This window comes from Crocodylus siamensis, chromosome 4, assembly GCF_052110815.1.
Source record: "Crocodylus siamensis isolate JL-2025a chromosome 4, ASM5211081v1, whole genome shotgun sequence".
NCBI lineage: Eukaryota > Metazoa > Chordata > Crocodylia > Crocodylidae > Crocodylus > Crocodylus siamensis.
In genome coordinates, this window is record NC_143398.1 from 143,047,644 (window position 1) to 143,066,508 (window position 18,865).

At 46.6% G+C, this 18,865-nt stretch overlaps 1 protein-coding gene across 5 annotated transcripts; it reads right to left on the reverse strand.

Moving 5' to 3' along the window:
* Window positions 1-365: 365 nt before the first annotated feature.
* LOC149866656 (uncharacterized) lies at window positions 366-16,500 on the reverse strand. 5 transcript variants are annotated; one of them, XM_090043989.1, is made up of 6 exons: window positions 15,763-16,246; window positions 15,365-15,397; window positions 12,701-12,876; window positions 11,279-11,587; window positions 10,231-10,425; window positions 366-1,934 (listed from the first exon to the last, which is right to left on the reverse strand). In XM_090043989.1, the coding sequence occupies exons 1-5, from the start codon at window positions 15,834-15,836 to the stop codon at window positions 10,355-10,357; spliced, it is 663 nt and encodes a 220-aa protein (XP_089900115.1). In that variant the 5' UTR covers window positions 15,837-16,246; the 3' UTR covers window positions 366-1,934; window positions 10,231-10,354. The 5 variants fall into 5 exon arrangements, with proteins under 5 accessions (XP_089900115.1, XP_089900119.1, XP_089900117.1 ...); XM_090043993.1 differs by lacking the exon at window positions 15,763-16,246 and adding an exon at window positions 16,370-16,474 and having other exon boundaries at window positions 867-1,934; XM_090043991.1 differs by having other exon boundaries at window positions 867-1,934; window positions 10,303-10,425; window positions 15,763-16,247.
* Between the last annotated feature and the right edge of the window lie 2,365 nt (window positions 16,501-18,865).

Below are 18,865 nucleotides of genomic sequence, written 5' to 3' on the forward strand. Positions count from 1 at the left end.
GCCTCTGTGCTGACGAGAAAGGAGCTCCCCAGCCTGTAGGCATGGTGCTGGTTCTTCCTCCCCAGGTGCATCACCTTGCACTTGGCAGTGTTGAAACCCATTCTGTTCTCATCTGCCCACCCCTGTAACTGTCCAGGTCCAATTGCAGCCTATCCCTCCCTTCTAGTGAGCCCGCTTCTCCCCACATCTCAGTGTCATCTGCAAATTTGAACAGGGTGCTTTTTACCCCCTTGTCCAAGTTGCTGCTGATGTTGAACAGTGCGGGCCCGAGGACCGAGCCCTGGGGAACCCCACTGCCCTCATCCCTCCAGGTCGAATATGACCCATCCACCACCACTCTCTTTGTGCAGCCCTCCAGCCAATTAGTGACCCATTTGACTATGTAGGTATTAACATCACAGTCTCCTAGTTTTTTAATGAGAATGGGGTGAGAGAGTGTCGAAGGCCTTTCTGAAGTTTGTTATCAAAGTTTCAGGCCAGCTTCAATCCAGTCCATAGGAACACAGGTTGCTGGCACAACCAACAATGTAGGCATTTGCATTAAAAATTAAGAAGTTTCTAAGCAAATTAGGCATGTAGCTGAATAGACAATTCTGGCTCCAGCTGTTCTCCTGATAGAAACCAGCAATGTACAGACATTCAGCCTCTTTCTCCAAAAGCAAAAGATGCAGCTCTAGAAGAAAAAATAAACTTGGAATAGCCAGAGTTAAGTCACTCCTGGGAGAATCTCTCCTAGAAGACTGAACGTCTGTATACTTCCTCCTAGCTTCACTCCTCCTAAGGACTGGGAGTGCAACCAGGGGAAAGGCTTCTGTGGCTTCCTAAGATAATTTTTGCAAGGTTGAAACATTCTGTTTTGACATTTTCAGAACCAAATATTTATTTTCCATTCTGAAACAATACCAGATTTTTACAATGTGTACACATTCTGTTCATATTTATACAATATGCATATTTACTGCCCCGCACATGATTATAATTATTCTATTAGTTATGATAAATCATAAAAATGATAGAGTTAAATTACAGAAATGATTATATAAAGCAATTTTGAAATATATAATGCTATGATGATATAATGCTGTCTATAGAATTGTATATTAATATATTTTATATATTATATATATTACATCACATCATGTATATTGCATCATATTTGTTGTAATGAATATGTATGTATTGAGAAATGTATGCTATAATTACAACTTACGATGCATTTAACAACATTTCAAAAGTTTGAATCAAAAACATTAGTCAATGTTTTGATGGAATTATAGTGAATATTCTCTCAGAAACCTGCCCCTGGGAAAATTCCCTTCTATTTTGAAATGTAAGTATGTGTCAAAATACAGTCATTTCCGGTGAGTAATTTGGTCATCACAGACCTTGACTACTATTAGACAAGCAATATCTCCTATTTCTCAGGCAGAATTTTGTAATCTAGTCATAGTTTCAGGTTCACAGTGACACTCTTGAATCTTTTCAAAATAGATTTCTTTCTTTCGTCATATGGTTGGGTTTCGACTGTTGTTCCATTCTTCAATGTTGGTATGACAGAGTTGTCCCCCCACTCCCCAATTGCCGCCCCCTTTTAACCTCTTTTCCAAGTTTTTGCTTTATCATCAAGCTTTTATATTTCATTTCCTCAAGTTTTCATTTTAATTTTTCACATTTTCCAGTATTTCAGCTTTGACATTATTTTTTCTGGACTAAAGTTTTTGGATTTTCCCCTCTATTTTTGTTTTTGTTGTTGTTTTATTCTCAGTTTTGGGGTATATGTTTTAGTGAAAGTTATTGGCATTTGCACCTTTCATTGTCTTCTTTTTCCTGGCTTGTATTTTGATATCTTCCTTTTTGTTGCTGCTGTCTTTCCTTCTTGTCTTTATAGCCTCTTCCTTTTTATTTCAGAGGCTGAAATATCACAATTCTCCTCCCTGACATTTCCAGAAGCCACATAAAGAAAAAGAGAGAAAAGTTGATAAAGATATTAATGAAAAATGAACACCATAATAGGCCCACTATGACATCTGTGAAATGGAGGCAAAGAGAAAACTTGGGATGAAAATAAAGCTTCATACTATGCAGTCAGCTTTAGTTTTGATGTGGCACCAAGATCTGGAAAATTATTCCTAAAGAGCCTCCACCCCACAGTGCTGGCACCTGGGCTGTTAACAGACCAGGAAAGGTCCATGTTCACAGCCTGCCACAGTCCTGATCCTGACAGAGATGTTTAGTTACTCGTGTACCCAGCCAGATCACTGATGTGCAACTGAACTGTAGCTTTCCTGAGCAGAAGTCCCAGACTCCTGTAAGGAAGCAAAGTGCTAATGATCTTTGTAATTAGGCTGCTGTTAAGTGTATCAATGAAGGAAAAGAAGTGGAACCTCCTTTGCCTGCAACTCCAATGAAGCTGTACCCCACAGGCCTTCCTGATTCCAAACTGTGGCACATTGCAAATGTTGTCCCTGTAGACCTGGCAGTAGGATGTGCCCCCACATCCTTTCTGTAGCCCCTGGGCAGCTCTTGGTGGAGAAGGAGGAGGGTGATAAGGATGATGGATTGGTTTAGGCCAGATCTTGAAGTCTTATAAATCATGGACCAGGTCCTCAAGTAATCCATTTCTAAGCACTTAGAGGAGAAGACAGTTAACAGTCAGTATAGATTCGCCAATGGCAAGTCATGCCTGACCAAGCTGATTGCTTCTATGATGAGACGACTGGCTGTGTGGATCTGGAGAAAGCAGTGGACATGACATATCTTAACTTTAGCAAGCCTTTTGTTATAGTCTCCCACAGCATTCTTGCAAGCAAGGTGAGGAAGCATGGGTTGGATGAATGGATTGTAAGGTGGACAGAAAACTGGCTGGATCTTTGGGCTCAATGGATAGTGATCAATGGCTGTCTAGTTAGCAGCTGGCATCAAGTGGAGTGCCCTGTGCGTTGGTCTTGGGGCTGATTTTGTTCAATGCCTTCATTAATGACCTGGAAGATGGGATGGATCAGCAAGTTTGTGGATGACACCAAGCTGTTGGGAGCAGTAGATATGCCGGAGGATTGGGATAGGATTCAAAGGGTATGTCTACATGTGGTATTAATGCTATAAAATCTTACTGTGCAGTAAGCCTTCCCTGGGAGCACATCTACATGTGTTCCCTGTTGGGAGAAAATACACTCCAGATAGGAGCAGCCCAGCACAGTGCTGCTTCTGCCCTGCTCTGGCCCTCTGAAGCAGACAGGGAAAGCTCCAGGTTCCCCCAGGTTGCTAGCCCAGGGGCTATCAAGGAATGTGGGGCAGTTCTGATGTGCATGGGCCTAGGAGAGCTCTCCTGACTGAGTGGCAGCTGCCTTCTTGCCCACACACAGGAGTCCTCATGTGCATGGGTTTGGAGACAGCTGCCACTGCAGACCTCTCCCAGACCCATGCACATAGGGATAAGCTGTGCAGGGGCAGGCTGGGAGCTGTTCCATTGTTGGGGCAGCTTCCAGTCAGTGCCCAGCTTGGTGAGGAAATCTCTGAGGATCTGGGGGCTTACTCAGAGCTGCCCCAGAAGTGCAGCAGCTCCTGGTCAGCTCTCAGCTGCTTGGAGAGATCCCCCTCCGGCCAGTGGCTGGTTGGGACCTGCCTCAGAAGTGGGACAACTCCCAGCCAGCTCCCAGCTCCCCACAGTCCCGGCGCTGCTCAGCTCCCATCTCATGTGGAGAACTGGAAGCTGATACGCACTGGGACAGGGAGGGACAAAGAGCTATCTGTATTTACAGGTAGTAACTAACTGCACAGTAGACTAATTGACTGCACAGTTAATGGTGCACGTATGTAGACAGTGATACTTTACTGTGCAGTAGAATATTCGACTGTGCAGTAAAGTGTCTCATATAGATATACCCGGAGCAACCTAGAAAAATTGGAGGATTGGACCAAAACAAATCTTATGTGATTCAACAAAGACAAGTGCAAAGTCCTGTAGGACAAAAGAATCCTATTAAGCAGTATAGGCTGGGGACCAACTGGCTGGCAAACAGTTCTACAGAAAAGGACTTTAGAGTTACAGCGGACAAAAAGCTGGATATGAGCCAACAGCCTGCCCTTGTTGCCAAGCAGGCTAACAGCATACTGGGCTGCATTAGTAGAAGTCTTGCCACCAGATAGAGGGAAGTAATTCTTCCCCTCTATTCTGCACTGGTGAGGCCACATCTGAGGTACTGTGTCCAGTTTTGCCTCCCCCTCCCACCCCCACTGCAGAAAGGATGTGGACAAGTTGGAGAGAGTCCAGCAGAGGGCAACAAAAATGGTGAGAAGGCTAGGGCACATGAATTCTAAGCAGAGGCAGGGGGAATTGGGCTTATTTAGTCTACAGAAAAGAAGACTTGAGGATTTGATAGCAGCCTTTAACTACCTGAAGGGTGGTTCCAAAGAGGATGGAGCTGGACTGTGCTCAGTGGTGGCAGATAATACAATAGGAAGCATGTGATGGTCAGAATCAAAGAAATTAACAAGCAATAAATATGTGCTTCTTAGAGGCATTTGGAACTTTTGTCTAATATAAAGCCTATATTTTTGTAACCTGCAAATGTAACTTGTAACTATCTGTAGAACTGACTAGGCCTCAAAGACAAAGCTATAGCTGTGAAATTAGCTGACCTAATAGTTCTTTCTTGCTCAGAATTTAGCTTTGATGATGATAAAAACTAGATTCAACTGCCCAGCTTATCCAGTACATTTCAAGAAAAGACACCTCAAAAAAGCATAGTCAGAGAGTTCTAAAGGGGCTGGATTTAGGCAGGGTAATGTTAATTTCAAACCTGAAGATGCTGTGTTGCAGTTTGTTTATTGGATAAACCCAAGTCTGGATAGTAGCCTTTTATAATAATTTTAACACCTTTTAATCTTATAGGGTAATAGCTATAAAACAAGATTGTGAATGGCCCTAAGGCCAGCAAATTAGCATAAGACTAGATATAAAAAGTGCATGCGTCAGGTGACCAACAGGGGAAGAAAAGAGGGAACAGGACAGAAATTGTTGTTCCAAGCCCGGACTCCAGACTCCTGGTGTGAGTGGGGATTGGATCTTGATCAAGGGACCTCCCCCGGTAATCCTTCTGATAGCGTTGATCGGGGACGCCTGCTTCGCTGGAATTACCTGGTGCGCACGTGGCATTGAGGGACTGCTGATAATTTGCCAACCCATGTCTGTCTATTTGTTGTTTTAAACAGCCCGGGGCTGATATTCTTGCAGTGCCTACCTGGCCTGCGACAAATTGATCTGTTTATCTGTTGTTATTATCTGTTATTATTTACTATTAGCTCTTTAATACTGCATTATCTGCTTATTGCATTTATTTCTCTGTTAATTGTTGTGTGTGTGTAAGCTATAATAAATTTGCCATTGTTTTACTCCCAACTCTGTCTCCTCAATCCTGAACCAAACAGCCGAGTGACTAAATTGATATACTCACAGTGCCCAGCTGGCCTGTGACAAGAGCAAAGCTCTTAAGTTGCAGCAAGGGAAGTTTAGGTTGGATATTAGGAAAAAATCTTCTTACTAGGGGGCTGGCAAAGCACTGGAATGGGTTACCCAGAGAGGTGATGGAATCTTCATCCTTGGAGGTTTTTAAGGCTCAGCTAGATAAAGTCCTGGCTGGGATGATCTAGTTAGGAGTGGTCTTACTTTGAGCAGGGGTTGGACTAGGTGACCTCCTTAGGTCCCTTCCAACCCTAATTTGCTTTGATTCTGTGATTCTTCCGCTGAGAAGTTGTTTTAGCCTGAGTCTGGGGTTGGGACTGGGAACAAGGGTGACTCAGTCAGGCTTGTGATGTGCATCAGGTGACACTGTGGGGACTGAACCCATCAGCATAGAAGAGCGGGGAAATCACATGCCAGCTTTGGACATAACCACAAACCACAGGCATTACGTCAGCCCTTGGTAGGTACTTGACAAAGAAAAGGAAATCCTGATCTCATCTGGTGTCTTCTGACATAAGATTTTTTGATTATATAATTAAATTTAGGCAATTTGAAACATTTCCATAGAAATGGGTCCCACTGGACAAAATTCTATGGAAATAGCAGAGAAACATTTGAGAAAGTCAAACACTTCTATCTCAACCTCCTTGGGAAAGATGGTTTCAATTTTCAGTTTCAAAACTATATTTCCTTTGGACATGGACCTATTTTATATAATGATGAGTAACAGCAAGAAGTTAAAAGATTGGAACTAAAACACCATTTTATCTAAAAAACAAAATTATTCCATTAGCCTAAATATTTTTTTTATTCTGATTTTTTCATGTTGTGGGAAATTTCAAACATTGATGTTTGTGCCCTTTGGGAATCAAAACCAATCCATATGTCTGGAATTTCTAATGCAAGAGAAGTTCTGGTGCCTAGATAGACTTATATAATAATCCTAATATGGACTCTTACATACCATAATTTGGGATCTTCATCTCTCTGTGGAAAGGGACTATGCAATGGGCAGGAAAAAAATGGACCAAATAAGGTAAATGCAATTGCCTGTTTGCTGTTTCAATTTCTTTTAGTCGATTAGCCCTAGGGCTGATTTAGCTTTTCCTATTTCATATATATATATTAGCAGTATTTCATTTTAATCATGGAAAAATGTGGATTTTAGGTTCCTTTTATAAAACCAAACATTGGGAATGTTTTTAAATCAGAGAAAACCAGGATCCCTGCTGTTCAGACACCCCCACCCCGCCCGCACAAGTCTTTCTGTCCATGCCACAACATCCATTCTATCCCCTAGCCCTGCACCCTCCCCATCTCCTCACGCACTCAGCTAACAGGAGTGTGAGTGACACAATGATGACCTGACCTCCCTTCTGAAAGCTCAGCCTTGTCAACAGGGCACTCGTTCATGCTGAAGCCAGCAGGATTTCCTATGAAGCACTTGTTCCCCCATCAATGACCAATTCTTTTTTCCTTCCATCCTTGCCAAGCCTTTGGTCCCAGGGGATCTCATGGCTGCAAAATCTGCTGTCTCCTTGTACATTGTGAGAGAAATAAATACTTGGCTTTGTCAGGAAACCAGCTGCTTCTCAAAGCCCTGCCCTTGGCCAGCCATTCCAGGACATGGTGTACAACAGCACTCTTTTACTCTTCTCCATCCCGAAAACATCGTGTGCATGACAACCCTGCCACAATCTGCAAGGTTCATTACTGGAAATGCTCTAGTGCTGATGATATGGTGGAAGAAAGCAGCTGAAACAATATCTCCCAAACCAGATAATGAATATAGTTAATAGTCTAGACTCCTTAGCAAGAGGATTTCCCTATACCCTGCAGTAGCATCCAATTCTGAGACCATTGTAGCCTCTGACATCTGTGCCAATGTCTGTTCTACTGCAGGAAGCATGTCTTCGTCTGTATATAGGTTTTGGGGGGTGTTGAGTAAGGTCCACACAAATGCCAATGTTTCTATTCAGCTTTGGTACTACAATTATTCCTGCACACTGCTCTGTGGGTTCATTTATTTGGGAACTAACCACCATTGTTTCCATCCCTTTTAATACTTCCTTGACTTTCTATTGCAAAGGAATGGGGATGTTGTGCCAAGGGGCTGTCAAGGCAAATGGAGTGGGTGATAGCATCAATTTACATTTATCTTCTCCTGACAGCTTATCCAGCCCTTTGAAGACCTGAGGATATGTCTCTTGTATGGTTTACATTTGGCTATTAAATGAGTCCGGTTTCTTTATTTAGTTTAGTCCTTGTATTGCTGGAAATCCCAGTAAGGGAATTGTTAACCCTTGTACCATATAGATTGTGATAAATTTTCCCCCCTTTTTCCAATGTCCCCTTAAATTGGCCACATACTTCTAATTCTGTATTATTTGCCCCCCTGAAAATGCTATGTGACCTTTGCAGATCTCCATCCGAGGATGGATCATACTCCTTTGTGGGAATTACAGTAACAGCAGCTTCAGTATATATTTTGAATTTAGTGATTTGACCATTGGGATCTTCATTAGTGTACAAAGGTGTTGATTCTTCTATTCCAATGGTACTAAAACTTTTTTTGCTGGTGGACTGGATGGGCAGTGGCTAGCCAGTCAATGGGCCAGATCCAGCTTGTGGTCCCAATCTTCTACCTGGGGTAGTTGTGGTGGGACACTATCCAGCCATGTGGAAGGAAGGGAGCAGGCCAACTTCAACCCAGCCCCACTCAGGGGTAGGAAGCTTGATGCCTGACCCCTGTAGTGAGGAGGGAGCATGGCCCAGACCCAACCAATGCTATAGGATTTGGGTTTTGCAAATTTGGCAGTAGGGAGTGGTTGCAGTATTAATTATTACCAGTCCCCTGCTACCAAATTTCCTGACCTGTGGAGAGCCATACATGCTGGATACCATGGCTCTGTGGGCTACATTTGGCCTGTGGGCCAGAGGTTGGACACCCCTGTTCTATTGAGTGTATAATTCCTAATAGCATAGGCTCATTGTCATCAGATGCCGCTTATTCCTCTGGAATTATTTCCACTGGCCTGGATCATATTCACTCCTTTGCAAAATGTTGTTTCTTTTGGCATATCCTGCATTCTTGTACATAGTGCTGGACATTGTTGCCAGCAGTAGCTTTGGTGTTTTGCCCCATTTGTGATACCTTTCACTACTTTCACCATTAAATTTTCTTGATTGTTTTTGCCTATTTTTTGCTCTATTTTTATACTGTATCCTAGGTCCCTTCTTTTCTTAGATCTTGTCACTTTACTATATCAATGTTATCTGATGAAGTTTTAGTCTTTGATAAAGTTTACTTTACCCTGTAGGTCATATTGATTTTTTTTAATGTTTCTTTCATCTTACCTTTTGTTATGGCTTTTGCTAATGTATGTTCTTGTGTTAACTGCAGTTGTGCTGATAAAGTGGCATCTCTGATGCCTACAACAATCCTGTCTCTTATGAGAGGATCAGCTGTTTCCCTTTGTTCCTAGTATCTCACATTAAATGTGGCCTTTTTATATATCACATTTCTTTTCCCTAGAAGAAGGGCCTCAAAAGCATCCTTCACTTTTTTATAGTATTTCTTTTCTTCTTTGTAGAAGGGGAGGGCACATAGAACATCATCCACAGCCTCTGCCATGGCCAAGATGAAACATTTCCCAGTTATTCCTGTGTTTTTCCTGGCAAGCTGGAAAACATCTGGAACCAGTCAAACCTTCTGATGCAGCAAGGCCAGATGCATGCATTCCCACCACTAAACTTCTCTAGCAGAGCATCTGTTACAGCCTCCATAGTTGCACTGGGTTTTCTGCCTGCATCCTCCCTGCTGTTCTGCAGTCTCTCCTTAACTCTGTCTGCACTAGGGTAGTTTTGTGGCACCTCCTTCTCCCTCCTCACAGCACAGCTCAGCAGGTCACATCTCCTCAGTGGGTCTGTGGGCTCCTATGTGCCCCAGCCTAGTCTCCACCAGTGAGAACCTGGGTAGTGGTACCCCTAGTTGTGAGAGCAGCACAGAACAAGGGCCCTACGTCTCTCTCTCCATCCCTGCAACCTAGTGCCCTCAGTAAATGCCTCCACAGCAGCTCATGATTGTGCCATTGAGTCTGTGTGGGAGACAATGGATTTCCAGCCTAGCTGACCCAGGATCAAGCCCATTATAGCACAGAGGGGGCAGCTTAAGGGGTTGGGGTGAGCCCAGGACAGTCTGGACATGGGCAATTCTCAGCTGTGCCTCTAGGTGGCACCAAGATCAGCCTTAGCAAGGAGAGAGAGCCCATTGTATGCAAATCTAGTGTAAAGATGGAAACCAGAACCCAGTTTGAAAAGCACTGAGGATCAGATCCATCCTCATGTCACCAAGGATGAAGCAAAAGTGATCTAGGGCCTGTGCTGCTCCCTCTGGTGCCAGGGCACCCACAGGCTGTGTTGTAGTAGTGGTGGGGTATCCCTGTTTCTACCTGGGAAGGTCCCAGGGTGAGTCACCGTCTGCATCAGGACTCCTGAGGTGCCTAACCCTCTCTACTGGGGGCAGCAGGGAAGGACCTTGCACTCCCCAGGCTGCCCCACCTTCATTCCCATGCCTAGCTCTGGACAACAGTAGCTGATTCTTCACCAGGGTATAAAACAATACAAGAAACTCACCATAATTCAGGCAGGCAGTGTTGTAAACCCTTCTAGCCACCCCACATACATATTAAATACAGAAATATTCCAAAACAATACTCCAAACAGTCACAGATGGACCCACAGGGGAAGTATGTATAAGGAAGACAGACCCAGTATTTGTAGTGATGAGACACCTATGGCCATGAGGTTGGGTTAAAGGTACAAAGCCACCCCTGCCTTGCCTGCACCATGAGTCTGTCATCCAAGATGGCACAAGGTCCCTTCCTTTTCCCATTAGAAAACAACTGAAGACACCAGGCTCAACAACAGCAGGAGGATTGTGCAGGAAGGCCAGGCTGCAGCTCCTGTGGAGGGAGAGAGGGGATGAGAGCTGCTCTGCAGGGAAGAACCAGGCCCATTCCTGCCACAGGACTTCAGAGCTTCATTGGGAGAACCTGCTCCAAGTTTCCAGGTACAAACTCTGAACTATGCAACTGGGAATCCTGTGTTGAGCAGTCCCCACTGCAGAGACTTGAGGCCAGCTGCATGAGTCAGCCTCACTGAGCCCACCTGGATCAGGACATGTTTGACACTGGGTGCAGGAGATGAAGCATTGTTAGCCAGGGGTACAAGGAGAGAGGTGGGGATTTCATAGGCCCTACCTGCTTCTTGGGTTCTGCACACCCCCTCACTGCTGGCTGTCCCTTGTGGAAGAATTAAGCACATGGTATTTGTGTTTTGGTGAGGGGTGGAGCGTCTCACAGGCACACAACACTATCTCCTTCCACTCCGGGTAAGCAGTGTAGGACACAGATGATTCCCTAGATCTCAGCTTCACGGCTTTGAGCAGCCAAGAATAACAGCGTTCCATCAGAAATCTACATTGTTATCCTTGTGCTTCAGAGTCAAAACCACAAGAGGATTTTGATTCCCTTGTTTCAGAGTGGAGAAATGTAGGGCTGGGGACATGTGGAAGTGCCTGGGACAGCAGCCCACATTGTGGGGAACATTTTCCCTAGCTCTACTGTATGGTGTTGGGTGCCCTTTTGTTGGGGATGCCCAGCTGGAGTGAGATGGGAAGTGACAGGATCTGCCCGCTGCATCTCTTCATTTCATATTAAAAGTTCTGTATTTGTTGTGCAGGAGGTAGATCTCTCATGTTCAGCCCCACCCAGACCACTGTTCAGTGACAGGGAGAAGACTCCAGAAAGAGCTTACCTGACAGTTCAATGTCGACCTTTAGCAAACAGGTATTGTCATCCATATCGAAGAACCTGTAGGAACCCTCGTCCCCTTTGCTGACTTCTGGGGCATGGAAGGTCCCTTGCTTCATAGTCGCCTGCCCTTGGAAGTCATTGGTGTAGTTCAGTGGAATCTCCTTTGAGAAGGTGTAGGCCAGCCAACATGTCGAGGCATTGCACTTGCAAAAGTCGAAGCAGGTGCTTGATGAGTTGATCCAGATGTCCAAGGACTCTCCTATGTTTGTGTACCTTCTGGTAGCCCTGGAGCAATGTACTAAGGGGGAACCTAAAAGCAAAAGCAAATATCCAGTGCTATCTCACTGGCTAGTAAGGGAGCAGAGCAGAGGAACAATGACCCAGGATATGCATAAATGATAACATTGCAAATCGGGACTCCTCTCAGCACTGGAGGTAAGGAGTGAAGATTGGATGGTTTACAGATGGATCCAAGACTCCAGACATAGGAGGGAATTAGAGATAAGTGCCTTAAGAGTCCAAGGTGGAGGGGTGGAATCCAAGACTCTTGGTTTCTATCCCATGGCTGTGGGCAAATATTTGGGTTTAAATTCTGGAGCAGGAGGATGTGGCTCACATCTCTACTTATTAGGTCTGACAGTTTTCTCCCACCCTCCAGAGGAAGGGCCACTCCTCTGTTTCTAGTGCTGTGGGCCTACGTTTTATAAAGTGGAAGGTCACAGGTTACAGGTGTCTGTGTAGTAAAGACACTGTTTTGTGAGGCCCTTTAGGCTCTATCTGGCTTAAAGGGGGGACTCTATTGATCCAGCAGCTCTTCCTGCCTCTTGCAACACAGGCATTGACTGGGGTGGAGAGTGCTCAATGGACACAGCCTCTGCACCTAATGTTCTCTGCGTATATCCCCTTAACACTGCCCAGTCTCCATCTCATGCTTGAATAGCCACCCCACCATGGTTTCCAACCTCCAGGGACCTACTTCCTGGAAATATGTCCCATTGTGATGAGACCTCCCCAGAGGAGAAGATCTGGTGCAAACTACACATGGAGCTGGGAGAAACTCCAGCTGCTGGAAGGAGATTTCACTCTCCCCATGCGCCTCTAAAACCATGAGTCTGTTGGGTCTGAGGTACTCACAGGGTCACAAATCTCTGTAAGCAGCCAGGAGAGGGGATCCAGAAGCCACTTTGGCATGACATGATGTGCACTCATGCAGTGGGTGTGGCTTATAGAGAAGATAACAAACTTCTATTGTTCCCAACAAGTGGAGCTGGCCCTTTACCTGAAAGAGGCAGGGGGTGGCACTGAGGGTCCTGGGTTCATGCTCCATCTTAGGGAGGCAAATCTATACCCATAAGACACTGCCTAGTCAGGGGGTAGGAAGTCTTATGGAAAGGTCTGGTTCTCTCCTGACTCTATGCCTCACCTGGACACTTCTTCCAAGATTGATTCCCATAGACCAGTGTGGCTAGGAGAAGACACACCCACACAGGCCCTGTGTAAGCACCCAAAGGCTGGTGAGCCATGGCAGGGAGCAAGCCTTGATTGGGCACTGCAGCACACAGGTCCCTGGAACAGCCTTGGTTTGAGCTGGATATGGAGCTGTGGAGAAAGAAAGAGAGAGATCACAGCTGTGAGCACAAGTCCTGAGAGCTGACCCAGGGAAGTGGCACTCATGTACACTGACATCGCCAGGTACCTTGGAGCATTTGGCTGTGAGCACCCTCCAGGAAATCTGCTTTCCCAGCCCACTTCTGGAATGGGACAGGGGAGAAGTGCCTTCCCCCTCCTTGCTCCCCTGTGAGTCTGCCCCTCCCCTCTCCGTAAGCAGTGGGAGATGGTTTGGGCCAATCTCAACTTGGAGGCAGCTCAGATCAGGGCCTCTCAGGCACTGCAGAAGGAAGCAGGGTAGGAGAAAGGGAGCAGGTGCTGGTGCCCTGTAGAGCCCATTGCCTAGGGACAGTAACAGGGGGTGGGGCTCTGATCAAGCACTCACCAGCTCTACAGCTCCTACAGAGATGACAGATGTTGTGCCAGATTTCCACAAGAGAGCTGACTTATATATACAAACTTGAGCATGTTACACAGAAGTCAGGATGAAACTGCAAAAACCTGGACACAGAGTGGGAACGGGAATGGGAAGAGGCTGTAGTTATAGAAAACCACAAAGCAGCTTTTGCTTCTGAGCTGTCTGCCAGGCCACATGCAGAGTCTGATGAGAGACACTGGCTGGACTCTTGGCCTCTCTCTCAGGTGTACCTTCACCAGAGGGCTTCTGTGTGAAGATGAGGGGATAGAGGGTATATGGGCATGGGGGAGGAGGGAAGAAAAGAGAGAGAGGTTATCTGAGGATGAACGATGGATGGATGGATACACATGTACAGGAAGGGATGAATTGAGGAAGTTTATGGTAAGGTTTATGGGAAAAGCAGATGGATGGATGGAGGGAGGGAGGGAGGGAAGGTGGGGATAGATGGGCAAATGGATGGAGTGACAGAAGGTGTACAGGGATAAAGAGAGAGAGATGCTGTATGGGGGTGGATGGAGCATGGGGATGCAGAGAACAAGGTATATACTGGGCATGGGTGGAAGAACAGCTATGGAGTGACAAAACTCACAGGCAGACAGACAGACATTCATTTCTCGTCATGCCACAGCCTAACCTTCTCTGTGTGTAATCACAGTTTTGCCCCTAGAGTGACTTTGGGGAGAGAAGGCTCAAGGATGCAGTGGTGGAAGAGGAGGGCTTTCTGCTTTACTGAGAGACACCAGCACAGCCAATGTCCGCCTGTTTCTCCCTCACTGCTGCTCATGCTCCTCGGCTTGACATGGAGGCACTGCCCTCCACCTACTCACACCTGGGCAGGAAGGGGAGAGCACGATAGTCTCATGCCCTTTCTCTGTGTGGGAGGCTGACACCCCTACATTGGATTTAGGTCCAGCCCACAAAGGGTCCCTCTCAGACTGGGTTTTGAGGATCCGGGCCCTTTGAGGATCTGGGACCAGAGTGCATCCCGTAGTGCTGGGGAGCTGGATACACCCCCAAATCCTGAGGCAGCTTTGATGGATAGGGCTCCATGAGGATCAGCTGCCCACTGTGCTGGCACCTCATGATAGTTACAGCTGGGGGTAAAACAGCAATTATACATTTCTTCCCTACATTAAGGTTACCATATTTCCAGTTTCAAAAAAGAGGACACCTGTGGCAGTGGGGAGGAGGGGAGGGGTATGTGATTGGTGGGAGTGGGGGCAGTAATATGTCTGTGTCTTACCCCTATTCCTCACTCCCAAGCCACAGCTCCCCCAGCCCTCCTGCTTCCCCTCACTCCCAATCCACAGCCCCCTCCCCCTGTCTCTGCTGACTACCCCTCACTGCTGGTCTGCAGCCCCCTGCCCCCCTGCAGCCCCACTGGTTCTTCTCACCCCCAACCTGCCCCCCCCCAGCCCTGCCAGTGCCCCTCACTCCCAACCCACAGCCCCCTACCCCCCAGCACTGCTGCCCATGAAGCTCTCTGTTGTCCCCGAAGAGCCCCCCCACCCCCTTGTCCTGCTGGAGGGGCAAGCACCTTCCCTACCTCTCCACCCTTTGCTGAGTCCAAGCAGCTTCTTGTTAGAGCAAGCCAGGAAGAACTAGGAAATCAGAAACAGAGCTTTTTTTAGAAACTGGCTGGACAGGGACAGGAGGGCCCCAAAAAAAGGACATGTCCAGTAAAACCTGGATGTATGGTAACCGTACCCTACACCCCACTCTATTTATGAAATTATTTTAATTTTCAGGGTTCAAGTTACTGCGGATTTCTAGCTTAAATAAGATTTCCAAGCAAGAGATTCCCCTCTGCCTTCTGAATGCTGGTGAAAAAAATAAAATGGTGGAGTTTTTTTCCTCCAATTTTAGAACTAGAGAAAATTTAGATAAAAATAAAAGAAAGAAAATGAGAGAGCTGAAAGTAAACCACAACAATATACATAATCAAAAACACGAGGAAAAGTATTCGACCAGAAACTACATAAGAAATAAGGAAGGAAATGCAAGTCTTGGACATTTGAAACAAAGAACAACCTACAATCTGGGGGAAAAATGAACACCTACCTGAAAGAGCTGGAAAAAATGAAAAGCCAAACGCTGAAAAAGAATAAAAATCCAGAAAACTGAACAAAAATAAAACCACGGTAGCAAAAATGAGAAAATCCCAGAAAGTTGGGTGGAAATTGGAAATAAATCCCAGAAACAACACAACAAGTGAAAAATAAAAATAAAATACAATGCAAAGCACTCCTGTGAATATGCTGGAAGCTGTATAGCAGTAGTATTGCCAACCCCACCATGTCAAAAATAATGAGACAAACTTAAAAATCAAGAGATTTGGAATATAAATCATGAGATGCTATGTTTGAAGTGTGTGTGTGGTGAGGGGGGCATTATTTGTGAAGGTGTGGGGCGCTGTGGGTGTGCATGGGGTTGGAGCCTTGGGGGGGGTCCCTCCATACCTGGCAGGAGTGAGGGGCAGCAGCAGGGCTGGGGGGGATGTCCAGGCTTGGAAGTAAGGGGCAGACACACACATACGCACATACACACAGACAGTACGCAGCGGGTAAATGGAGAGGAAGGGGCAGGGGCAGGGCTTACCACTGTTGGTGGGGGCTCTCTGCACCCTGTTCAGTGTTGTCTTTGATCAGGGAGCTGCATGATGCCATTGTGCCTCCTGCCGCCTACCAGGGGGGCAGGAGATGTGCAGTGTGGCCAGAATGTGGCACCTGGGGCTGTCCAGTGGGTGGCAAGAAGCACACTGGCATCATGCAGCTCCCAGGGAAAAGGCAGCAGGGCACAGAGAGGCTGCCTGCCTCAGCCGTGCACACAAATCTGGGGAGCATATGTCCCCCATGCTTCCCCTAGGGGTGCACACTATGGTGGGGAGCCACGACTCCACCACCACACTCTGGACAAGCTGCTGGCAGATCTGTCACACAACCTGCCCTGGCCCTGGGGTCCCATTCACCCCAGCCTCTGCCCTACTCCCTCACCATGGGAGCCTCAATCTGCACCCCCCCCAGCCCCTTCCCTCTCCCCCTACCACCTTCCCATCCACAGACTTACCAGCTGGGTGTTCTCGACATGCACTAGAAGAAAAAAACCTGAGATCTTAGAATTGTATCCCGAGATATTGAGTTAAAGTTCATTTGATTTGGAAATAAGGAGTCTTGTGACTGTTTCGTGAGAACTGGCGTTACTGCTAAACTAAAACCACAGACTAGCCAAACACATACGTCAGTTTGCTCTGTTGCCTAAATGAGCAATCCCCACAGGGACGGACTGTGTCAGTCTTCTTTCTTATAATCCTGTTTCTTATATAAGGAGAATTTCAAAACATTCAGGAATTTTTAAAAATGCAGGAGCATCAAGGTCTTTAGTTTAAATTCAATTTTGTTTATAATTTCAATTTTGGGGGTTTTAGATTATATATCATAATTTATGTACAAAATCAAATTGATTTCAAAAGGAAAGAGTTGAAAAATGAAAATCATGAAGCAACCCCTTTAAAAATGTGGGTACAGAATGGGTTGATTTCATTTTTATGCTGTTTCACTGGGTTTTTGAAAGAGAAATGTCATCAACACATTCATTCTGTTGGAAAAAGTCTCACTTTTGACAAAACAACATTTGGCTACAAAAAAGGAAATATTCAGTCGGGAAACAGTGGATCAGATACATCTGGTTGTACTTATAGCCCCAGCTTAAATCACTGACTCTCTGCTTGGATTTGTGCTTTTGCTGTATTTTTAAAAGAATCTTATTATTACCTATAGTGGCTTTCTCAAGATGCTTTTCAAATCCCATTTGGGCTTGCCTTTCTGTGCTTTCCCACTTCCTTCCTTTGGGCACGCCTTTCATTTTTGGAACAACGCCTTGTATAGTCCCCTTTTACTATGCTATTAAACCATGAATGGTTTAAACTAGACTGCTTGGTGTCCTTTGTGTTTAAAAGCAGTATAGGCTTTCCCTGAGCCTCTAATATGGTGTCTTTATAGTTTCATCGTTTCTAGGGTCAGAAGGGACCTGAGCAGATCATCGAGTCTGACCGCCTGCCATGGCAGGAAAGAGTACTGGGGTCAAATGACCCCAGCAAGGTGTACATCAAGCCTCCTCTTAAACACCCCCAGGGTAGGAGCCTGCACCACTTCACTTGGAAGTTGATTCCAGGCCCTAGCCACCCTGACCGTGAAGTAGCGCCTCCTGATGTCTAGCCTAAACCTACCCTCTGCCAGCTTGTGACCGTTATTCCTTGTCACTCCTGGCAGTGCTCGGGGGAACAGTGACTCCCCCAATGCCTGCTGATCCCCCCTGACTAGTTTGTAACAGGCCACTAGATCCCCCCTCAGCCTTCTCTTGTGGAAGCTGAACAGGTTCAGGTCCCGCAGCCTCTCCTCATAAGGCCTGCCCTGCTGCCCCCGATCATGCGAGTGGCCTCCTCTGGACCCTCTCCATGCTGTCCACATCCCTCTTGAAGTGCAGCGCCCAGAACTGGACGCAGTACTCCAGCTGCGGCCTGACCAGCGCCGCATAGAGGGGGAGGATCATCTCCTTGGACCTGCTCGAGATGCATCTGTGGATGCCTGACAAGGTGTGGTTGGCCTTCCTGGTTGCATCCCCACACTGCCGGCCCATGTTCATCTTGGCATCAATGATGACTCCAAGATCCTTTTCTGCTTCTGTACTAACAAAAAGGACGTTCCCCAGCTTGTACGTATGGTACCAGTTGTTCCTCCCCAGGTGCATCACCTTGCACTTGTCAGTGTTGAATCCCATCCTATTCTCATCCGCCCACCCCTGTAACCTGTCTAGGTCTGATTGCAGCCTATTCCTCCCTTCTAGCGTGCCCACATCCCCCCACATCTTAATGTCATCAGCAAATTTAAACAGGGTGCTATTTACCCCCTCATCCAAGTCACTGATGAAGATGTTGAACAGCGCGGGCCCGAGGACCAAGCCCTGCGGAACCCCACTGCCCACATCCCTCCAGGTCAAAAATGACCCATCCGCCACCACTCTCTGGGTGCGGCCCTCCAGCCAGTTAGTGACCCAACTGACTGTGGGGGAAGTGCACCTCAAGCTGCGGACAAGCAAAACTCGTCCCATGGGTGACCCTGTGTATGCTAAGGCGCAGCGGGGTGACAGCTGCTGTGATGGTGGCCCCTCCTATGGCCACAACACCTGCCAGCTGTGGAGGAGATCGGTGCAGGGGGCTCTGGGGCCCTGCACCCCTAGCTGCTGACAGGCAAAACTCGTGCCAAGACTTTGTCTGTCTTGGGGCAGTTGATTGTCCGTATTGCTTCTTTCCTCTCCTTAGCCTGGTTTTGTAGGTGCTAATTGATGTTTCTTAAGTCATTATGTAGTAGCTAGGTCCTGTGTATTGAGCTGGTCCCTGAGTCCCTGGTCCCTAAGTGAATCATGATCGATTGGTAGCTGGTAACACAATAGCTTAGCAGCCAGGCCTGCTTGGGCCCACACCCCAAAGCAGACACAGTCAGGCCCACAAACACCCATGGCAGGAGTTTTGCCTGTCAGTAGCTAGGAGTGCAGGGCCCCAGAACC